The sequence below is a fragment of the Myxocyprinus asiaticus genome, chromosome 22, assembly GCF_019703515.2.
Source record: "Myxocyprinus asiaticus isolate MX2 ecotype Aquarium Trade chromosome 22, UBuf_Myxa_2, whole genome shotgun sequence".
Lineage (NCBI taxonomy): Eukaryota > Metazoa > Chordata > Actinopteri > Cypriniformes > Catostomidae > Myxocyprinus > Myxocyprinus asiaticus.
The window spans coordinates 26881710-26891866 of record NC_059365.1 but is presented as its reverse complement, the minus strand read 5'-3'; the positions used below and the strand labels follow the sequence as shown (position 1 = coordinate 26891866).

General features: G+C 39.9%; 1 protein-coding gene across 1 annotated transcript; it reads right to left on the bottom strand.

The window, feature by feature from the left end:
* Positions 1-567: 567 nt before the first annotated feature.
* LOC127412667 (golgin subfamily A member 6-like protein 22) lies at positions 568-9682 on the bottom strand. The gene is made up of 8 exons (XM_051649214.1): positions 9587-9682; positions 8507-8686; positions 8014-8202; positions 7571-7723; positions 6205-6346; positions 3623-4164; positions 2428-2569; positions 568-2012 (listed from the first exon to the last, which is right to left on the bottom strand). Exons 1-8 carry the CDS (start codon positions 9680-9682, stop codon positions 1189-1191), a joined length of 2268 nt encoding a protein of 755 aa, XP_051505174.1. The 3' UTR covers positions 568-1188.
* Positions 9683-10157: the final 475 nt, after the last annotated feature.

Below are 10157 nucleotides of genomic sequence, written 5' to 3'. Positions count from 1 at the left end.
GGTGTGGGTGAGAAACAGATCAATATTTAAGTCATTTTTTTACTATAAATCTACACTTTCACCAGCCATCCTATGCACGTTCACGAGAGGATCGACCTCTTCTTTTTCTGTTTTTTGGCTAATCGCATTCTTTGCGCATATCGCCACCTACTGGGCAGGGAGGAGAATGAAAAAAGAGGGATAAAGGAAGATAATAAATAAATCATATTCGAAGAACAGCCCAGTAGGTGGCGATATGCACAAAGAATGCAAATCACAAAAACAAAACAAAAAACAAAAGAGCTCCTCTCATGAACGTGCATAGGATGGCTAGTCAAAGTGGAGATTTAGAGTAAAAAATTACTTGATCCGTTTCTCACCCACCATCATATCGCTTCTGAAGACATGGATTTAACCACTGGAGCCTTATGGATTACTTTTATGTTGCTTTTGATTTTTTGGAGCTTCAAAGTTCTGGTCACCATTCACTTGCATTGAATGGAACAACAAAGCAGAAATGTTCTTCTAAAAATCTTAATTTGTGTTCAGCAGAAGAAAGAAAGTTGTACACATCTGGGATGTCATGAGGATGAGTAAATGATGAGAGATTTTTCATTTTTGGCTGAATTTTTGGGTCCTTTAACATGCATTCTTGCATTACTGTGGCAGTAACAAACTTCAGTACTCAAGGCGGCGATAGAGTTACCTTCAAAAGTTTGTGCTATAAAATCAGATTCGTAATTATGCTGGCAAGTTGCTATAAATACATTGACTAATTTATTTACACAGCAAACGGTGGCTTTGCCAGGGCAGTAGTTCACACTAATCTCCGCTATAGCGCCCCTAGCAGCAACATTGCGAATACAATGCATACTTGTATTGAGTTATGAGTTGCGGTCCGACATTTTAGAATGCAACAATGCACGAAATTGAGCTTGTGTAGCTAGAAGCCTCTGTGTAGAGCATGTTTTGGGCTTAACTTCCAAATCTCATAAACGTATATACAAATATGGCACCTCAAGATGTGTTACACCATGGTTTTCGCATATCTTGTAACCAAGTTTGAATATGTAGAAGTGAGAATGTGATTTGAGAGCTAATGTTCTGTTAAACATCTGCTTTTGGGTTTTACTGAAAAAATCAAGTCACACAGGTTTGAATGACAGAATATTCATTTTCGGGTTAATCATTATTTTAATATTTATTAGTCTATTTCTTTTTTCTTTGTTTTCGTTTCACTTTTTGGGTAGACTTTTCAGGCTTTGCAGATGATTCCCCTGTTGGTACCTCAATGCTAGCCTTCAACTTTAATTCAGTAGCTGTCTTGCTTTTCTCTGTTCTCCCATCATCAGTCATGTCTCTCTGCTCTGCCAGTCTTTCTTCCCCTGATGTACTTTTATTTTTGTCTGGCTTTGGAAGATATTCTCCATTTGTATTGGTAGTCTCATCTTGGCCCTCTTTTCCCATTGCAGTTTCATTGGTCAGTTGAGTTTCTTTGGCCCTGCTATCTGTTTCTGATATTTGTGTACCCTCTGTACTATCTCCCAGCACATTGCTTTGAACTGGATCCCTGTCTTTATCTACAGTTTTATTATCTGCCTTTGCTTCTTTCAGGTTCAAAGAGCTCTCCTCATTTGTGCTCTGGCTCTTTGTCTTCTCATCTTTATTACCTGTGCCGACACTGGAGTTCACTTCTGTTTTGCCACTGCTGCCTGATCGTCCCCATTGTCCTTCGTCCTTGCTGACTGTCAACATCTTACTCTCATCTGCCCATTTAACGCCTTTCTTCTCCATTATCTTTCCCCTCTTGGCCTGTGCCTTCTCCCACTTCTCCTGCATGCTAATCCAGTAGTTTTTGTTTTCGCTGACACACTTTTCTCGGATGTTCTCACCCATTTTCTTAATCTCCTGCTTAACGAAAGGCTTGAACTCGGGATCCAGTTGCAGGACCCTGGTGAAATCTCGGCGAGCCTCATCTTCATTGCATAATGCAGAGTGAGCCCGGGCACGCTGGTACACAGCCTTCAGATTGTCTGCGGCGGAGATAAAAACGAGAGAGGGAAACTGAGAGTGAAGAACAGCCTTGCCACATTGCATCAGCTTCATAATAAATAATGCAGGCAAAAGAAAACAACAGTTTTCACTCTTTGCATAAGGGAGCTGAAAGGAGATTCTCAAGGGAGAACTCTATATGGTGAATGATGCAGTTGGATAAGCTTCCTGGATCGCAGAAAATTTTAAAAGTGAGGACAGAGAATGTAGTATATTGTAAGTGACAGCTCAAGGCTCTATGTTTTTTTTACTATAGATGTAAATAACAGAGTAATTGGCCGCCTTGCACTGGGCGGTGGAGGAGCGATCTATATCTGCTGCTGCTGCTTAACCTCAACTGCTTTTAAAATAAAGTGTCTTTGTCCATTTCTGCATTGAATGAGTGTATAAGATCACCTTTATGTTTCTTCAGCAGTTTAGTATTGAGTTCCACCACTTCTTGGTATTCCCCAAGCTCCAGCTTACATTGGCTGAGGTTTAGACAGAGTGGCAGACTAACTTTCTCCAGAGATTCCCAGTCTTCTCCTTTATGTTCCACCTCAAAAACACACACACACAAGAGAAATATAGATATGGCTGGGTGAACACTTGGTTGCTAAATCTCCAGGGGGATTTTTTAGCATCCCTGTCGGTCTTGCTAAGCAGTTTTTGTATCACCAATGTACATCTCTTGTGGGATGCGATATTTTACTGTAAATATTAACTAGATTTTTACATTTTCAGCAGGAAATGTGAATGGTGTTTGCCTGTGGAAAAGTTGCCAGTGTTATGGGTGGTTGCCAGGGCATTGCTATGCAGTTGCTGAGGTGTTCTGAGTGGATTTTAGCATGTTGCTATGTTGTTGCTAGGTGGGTACTTACTGGTCCAAGTCAAAAGAGCCCATGATATAACAGAAAGAGCTATCATATTCTCATCTCCAGATATGGCTCCTTCCTTAAGTGCAAGTCTCTGGGATCTTTTCATTCATTTTATAGTCCTCCAGGCAAAAATCATAAGTCTGGTCGCTTAGTAAAGTAATAGCCCACCTGTCCTCAACAAGCTGCATGATTTGAGGTATCATTCATGTCCATAGCACAAGCGGGTGAGGTGAACAAGTTATTAAGTTATTGTGCTTATTACACGGCTCTCAAGAATACTCGATTCAGATTGGTCTATTGTGGCATCCAGCAGTATGATATTTCTGAATAGTGACCGTGCATCTGGGGATAAAGTGATATTTCACCAGTCATCTTGTGAGTCATTCTTTCTTCTCTAGAAGCTAATAAAAAATGTCAACTAAAATCAATATTTCATGTCAAAGTGGTGGTGGTGTAGTGGACTAAAGTGCTGAACTAGTAAGCAAAAGGTTGTTGGTTCAATCCCTACAGCCACCACCATTGTGTCCTTGAGCAAGGCACTTAACTATTGAGGTTTATTTTGCGAGAACAACCGTTTGATTGTACATTATCCCTTGCTAAGTATGAGTAATGGTAATGTTTGCTTTAGCAAGCATAAATAATAACTGTAATAAATAGACAACACTGCACATTTTACAGCCATCAAGTTTACAATAAGCCACAAAATTTATTGTCTTTTCAGTTAACAAGCTCACCTTAGTTTGGAGATAGTCTATATACTCCAGAGCCTCCTTAAACTTGGCAGTCGCCTCAGCATAGAGATGCTCTTTTACATAGAAATTGCCTTCATCCTGGAGGAGCATAATTAGCCGTAGCATCTGCTGCCAGTCCTTGCCCTCGGTCAGAGCTGTTATCCTGCGATTGGCCTCTGCTGCCGACTCTTCACTTTTGGTGTCATGCTTGTTTTCCTCCAGTGCTGATGGATTCTTTCTCTCTTCTTCTTTTTTGACCTCTTCAGGGGACTGAGAATATTCTCCTTTGCTTTCCTCTTTTTCCATCTCATATTCCTCTTGTTTGCTTTCACTCTTTTGTTTGTCTTCTAGAATGTTCCAGTACCTTTCTTTATCCTCCCAGTATTTCTCCTTCATTCTCTCAGAGAGAAGATTCAGTTCTCTGTGAATCAACTTGGACAGTGTTACGTCTAGGTTAGCTACCATTAGGAAGTCTTTCCTGGCCTCCTTCTCGCTCCACACAGCTGCATAGGCCTTCGCACGCTTGTAGTAGGCCTTGACGCAGTCTGGAAAAAGAGCAAAAATCAATATTGCACAATAGAATTGTAATGTGTTGTTCTTCATGATAATGTCAAAGCAATTAAAACAATTTAATTGCGATTGCTAATTGCTGAGGCTGCATCCTCCTTTCTGAAGGCTTTGTGTGTGTATATATCTATGCATTTTCTTTTGAAGTGCTATTATTTGCCAGTAAAGAGCTGTTCAGTCATGACATCAATTTCAAGACCAGTATACAAAAGACTAAATTGCAATGGGTACCCTCAGGAATTTCTAATAGTTTTTTTTTTTTTTTTAAGTTTTTGATTTTTGAAAATAAGGTCTAAACTTATTTTACTCATTACATTTTTCAAGTTAACATTACTCGAAGAGACTCTCCTGTTTTGTTTTCTACAAAATAAATTACACCTAGCCATTCCAAACTGATCGCACTGTTCGGCAGCAGTATGTCGAAAGTTTTGCTGCTGAAATGAGTCTGTACTAACTGAAATTTGAATCGCTGCCTCCAAGTGGTCGGAACTGGAAATGTTGTTGAACGTATGGGCACGTGTGAGCTCTAGTTTCCGAATGAAATGTCAACTGAGTGGTGCCAAAAGTTGTAATTAAAGTAATACAGTCAGGAATGCATATTTTATTAACCATACATCCTAACCCAAACCCCAACCTTACACCTAACCGCAACAAATCATGATTCCCACAGGACCAGAATTGGAGTCCCGAAAGTTACTCACATAACGTGCTATCAGTAGTACTAGAGGGAAAGGTGATCACAGTTAAACTGATTCAAAAATGCCTAATGGGGGATGGTGCTAGTCAGTAATTCAGCAGTTTTGGTTGATTTCAGGGAACATTACATTTTGAAAAGTTGATTTCCTGTGTGATCATGTTGGTCATTCTTCAAGCTTGAATGCTGAAACCGTTGTGCTGTAAGTTTTTAACATATTTGTTGCTATATAAGGACAACAAAAGTTCTCCAATGAATTACACATAATTTGCCACTTTACATGCTAGACAAATTACATGTAGCCAGTGTCAATTGAACAGTTAGTTGTCATTGGAAAACTGTTGTTGTTGTTTCCTAAAAGCACACAACAGTTTTAAAATTCACATTTGAGCTGTGATTGTGTGCAATGTATATGATAGACCAAATAGGGAAAGTCTCTTCAAGTAATGTTAACCACAGACCAAAAATACTCATAAATCGGAAATTTTTAAATTCGAAAATACAAAATGTCTTTGTGGTTTTTGGACAACAATCTAATCAGCTCTATTCATATCATAAAAAATGGCATTACTGAGCCTTCCCGTTTCTAACGTGCAAACACACCTAATCCTATCTGCTGAGTGTCCTCAAGAGCCTGGTTAAGATCCCCCATCAACAGCTCTCTCCTTCTCTGTCATTTAATCATGCTCCTCACAAAATCTTTCACCCTGCCAACATTTAAACAGACTTCCGCCAGCCAATGTCAGCCTCTGGCAATAACACAGCAGATCCGGAGAGCACATTTCAAATGGATGTACTCCCCGAGTGACACACTAGAGAAATGGTAAAGAAAGCAAATATGGAAGATTTGAACTGAAAGGGACAACAAGGTGTGGGTGATACATGGGGCAAGACAGTATAAACTGAATAAGAGGGGACAGAGAGATGAGAGAAAGTGTCCCTGATAAGGGGAACTGCAGGAGGTTGAAGTCACTCCGTGGACTGCATATGTATAAGGCTCATTAGGAGAGCTACCAACACTGCTGCTGGAGCCACCGCGAGAGACGATACATCTGTCACTTCACATGCTTCAAGAAGACTTACACAGACCAACTCCTGTCCCTGATGCTCATGCAGCCAGCCAAGCTTGAACAAACTCAAACCACCAAGGACGAAGATTACTATGCATGCTGTCAAGTACAATTATGAAAGTGTAGGCAGTTGGATTACTTGTAGATACTTTAGAAGTAAGGGTTAAATCCTGTTATGGTGGTATGTGTAGCTTTGAATTGGTCATTAATCTTTGTTATAGAAGAAGAAGGTTTATGTACACCAACAAGCCCACCTTTGTGTTTGTCCAGGAGCTCTGTTGTATGTTCGATGACCTCGTAATACTCCTCCAGCTCTAACATGCACTGGCAGTAGTTCAGCACCAGAGGAATAATAAGCCTGCCCAGATTAATGTAGTCCTCATCTCCTGGCATCTCCTACACAGGATGGAACACAAACTGTGTTCAAATGAAACGTGTGTACAGTAGATGTCATGAAATAAAGGGTTACTAAATGTTTACTTTAATGGAACAGTTCACCCAAAAATTTAAATTCTGTCATAATTAACTCACCCTCATGTCTTTAAAAAAATGTATGTCTTTCTTTCTTATGCTGGACACAAAGGGAAATTGTCTTTTCAATACAACAACAGTGGATAGAGCCTCACTTCAAAGGTTAAACAAAGACCCAAAATTGTAAAAGTAGTCCATGAGACTCATACGTCATATTCTAAGACTTCTGAAAGCAGGTTTGGTGAGAAACAACACAAAATGGAAGTCATTTTCTAGTGGAAATTTTGGAGTCTGTTGCATGTTTATGAGTGCTATGAGAGAACCTGTTTACAGTAGCTAAAACAAATCGCATTGTTTAATTCTAAAAACAATGCAAGTTCTCAATGGCAGTGGATGTGCCTCACTTGAAATCTAAAAAAGGACCAAAAAGTGTCATAAAATTAGTCCTTGCGTCTCGTACATCATATTCCAGATCTTCTGAAGGCATTTGATTTTTTTAGTGAGAAGCAATTCAATAGTCAGTTTATAGTTAAAGGCATAGTTCACCCAAAAATGAAAATTCTCTCATTATTTACTCACCCTAATGCCATCCCAGATGTGTATGAATTTCTTTCTTCTGCTGAACATAAACAAAGATTTTTAGAATATTTCAGCACTGTTGGTCAGTAAATGCAAGTGAATGGTGACTCCAGTTGTTAAATCTATATCTTCACAAGTGATATGATAGGTGTGGGTGAGAAACAGATACATATTTATGTCCATTTTACTATAAATATCCACTTTCACATATGCAAATTTTCTGTGCATATCACCACTTAATGGGCAGGGAGGAGAATTTATAGTAAAAAGGGACTTAAATATTGATCTGATTCTCACCCACACTTATTATATCACTTCCAATATTCATTGAAAAATTATTCAGATTTCGGGTTGTTACTCACCAAAACCTATGTTAACGTGATGAGGGATGTGACACTATTGTGACGTTAGAAATGTGACTCGAGTCGAATGTACTACTTTTTTGTTCTGCTTAAGAAAGAAAGTCATATGGGTTTGGAATGTTGAGTTAATTATGACAAATATTTCTTTAATAGTTACTCCACACCGCTTTTATAACCCTAATCTCCTTTCTTTTCTTTTTTTTTTTACCCTGGATTGGACTGTACGCAGCAAAATCACAGCCTCCTGGTACTTCTCTGCTGCTTCACGGAAGCGGCCCTGCTTGACCAGAGCATTGCCCAGGAGATGAAGCGAGGGTACGGCTTTTAACTTCTCGTCCTTCTCCATCATCCAGGACTCACGCTGGTAGGAGAACGGGTCGCCCACCTGAGAAATACAGAGAATTGGAGTGTGCTCATCTTGCTTGGATGAGGATGGAAAATATGATCTGAGAATTGGGAGCAGCGTTTCTTTCCCCCCATAAAGCACTTGATTGCGTAACATTCTGTTGAACTCTGTTTGGGTAGCAGTGAAAAATCTGTTGGAGGTGGTTGAGCAGAACTGGAATGCGTGTACAAGTGTGTAGTAGTGCAAGGGTGTGTGTATGTTTTCGCTTGTTTTCTTGTTGTTCTGTGCGAGTACATTTGACCCACCGAGATTAGCTCCATGATGAAGATTAGAGGCTGTGGTGTCCTCATTATCTCATCAAGCTCTGGGAAGCCTGTAGAGTGGTAGTGAAACACATTTCCCATGCCACACATGTGTTTTTGGCCCTCCAGAGGGTCCTTCCCTTGAGCAGCCAATCGCATCCCTTTAGAGACGATGGGATAAAGGCCTGTGTGCTGAGTACAAAAAGATTAATCTTATTTCTACACCAACTGGAATAATTTGTCTCATTTGACATGCAGAATAGATTATTTCTTTGCTCTTCTGTGTTTGGAGAAAATGTTAGAGCGAAAACAACAAATGCACATTTTAACAGATAATGTAGGAGGCCACAGGTTGTGTCAAGCATAATCAATCAGGAACATTCTCCTCCATCCTTATGTGAAGATGAATTTAGGTCCATTTTAAGATGGTTTGATTACACCGGTAGAAAGGGGACAAATAGTGGGAGGCTCAACAAAGGTTTTGAATTGCACTTACAATGGCATCGCACCAAAACTCTGCCACCTCTCCGATCCTCATAGAGGTTAATAACACCTCCCACACCTCCATCTTGAACATTTTCCCCACGAAAATTTCTGTGGGATGCTTGTTTTTGCGACTGTCATCAATCGCTGTTCTCTCAAAGTTGTCCAACAGGGTTTGGAAGTGGAACACCAGCTTTGTGGAAAGGAAAGAGAGAGGAAAAAAGAATTGGAACAGGATTAGGGGAGAGCAGAGATGTTTTTTTTTTTTCCTGCTTAGTACTCCATACACATCTTGTAACTCGCTATTGTGTGCTTGTTTGTATGTATGAGAGAAAGACAGTGTTGTCAAGCAAGCAAGGATGTCTTTCTCTCCATCCCAATGGCTTTATTCCCATTCCCATACAAAATATACACCTAATATTATGAGGTGTATATTGTATATTGTGTTGTGTAACAAGATGTGTAAACTGTGTTATGTGTAAATCAGATGTTTATTGTAATTGTCATACCACTATGTTGCTTGGAACTGCACCCAAGACTTTCACCCACTGTTGCACTTGTGTATATGGTTGAGTGACAATAAAGGGACATTTGATTTGATTATTCCTTTCGAAAAAAAATTTCGGTCCAACTTCGCCTTGACTATAGTAAGACATTTTATGTCTTTTGTAAATATGTTGATGGAGGCACATTGATGGAATGGGAGCACACAGAGCAAATGCAGAACACAGCTGGTAAATGGAGAGATTAATGTTGGCATTGTCGTGGAAAATGTTTGTCATCCTCTACAGGCTGAGAGCCATATGGATGGACAGGCAGGGGGAGTCACCTGGCACAGATACGATGTGCCTCTGCCACTGTCAAAACTGATGGGTTGCCAAACTTCTGTTAAGTGATTATATGGACCAAATGGTTTGTCACAAATACAACCTTTTTATCGTCGATAAAATCAAGCTACAACCATTTCTAATCAACATTAATGGTTAGACATGAACCCATCCAAACAAATGTCCATTGAAAAGCATTTATCACCACAGGTACTTCATCTAGGATCTCACACCACACATTATCCAGGGTTGTATTTCTGTCTTACCTTAGTTCCCTTTGGAAAATGTGGCAATGGTCCTTGACCTCCATGCAGAATCTTCTTTTTCACTCCAGGATGGTTAAGCAGATACGTCTCTTCCATTTTGAGCACTTTAGAAAAGAGTGTTTCTAATGTGCGCTTTATTGAATCAGTGTGAAAAGTAATGTTCTGTAGCCTGAGAGTTGGTCCTTGGAAGTGTTAATTAGCAGGCTAAGGGAGAGGAATCACACTACAACCCAGTGTTGCCTGTCTGCTTTCTGACAGATGGCTAGCTGGATTACCAGGTTGAGGATAGCCACTTTAATCTGCCTGGGCTAATCCTACAACCCCCACCCCCACTGAATAATCCCCTGTAAAAGTGAAGGGATGAGTGACCAGAGAGCGTAACTCACAATATGGAGAGAGTTGAGATCATTCTAGAAGGCAGTAGAGTTCAATAATCCCAGAAAGTGTTTGCAAAAATCAGTGGGAACTACTGCAGACAGAATAATCTTGTATCTAGTACGATTTTCCAGTTCTAGTTTTTCCAGTAATGGGAATATGCTTTTACATTTGCCTACTGAACAGCAGAAACTCT

What these genes read in the sequence shown, in the direction of transcription:
- LOC127412667 (XM_051649214.1), bottom strand. Translation starts at nt 9,682, where the DNA reads ATGGAAGAGACGTATCTGCTTAACCATCCTGGAGTGAAAAAGAAGATT. An exon ending in TAGACTATCTCCAAACTAAG is followed by an intron (nt 2,570 to 3,622) that starts GTGAGCTTGTTA and finishes TGTGTTTTTGAG; the next exon opens with GTGGAACATAAAGGAGAAGA. An exon ending in ACTGCTGAAGAAACATAAAG is followed by an intron (nt 2,013 to 2,427) that starts GTGATCTTATAC and finishes TCTCCGCCGCAG; the next exon opens with ACAATCTGAAGGCTGTGTAC.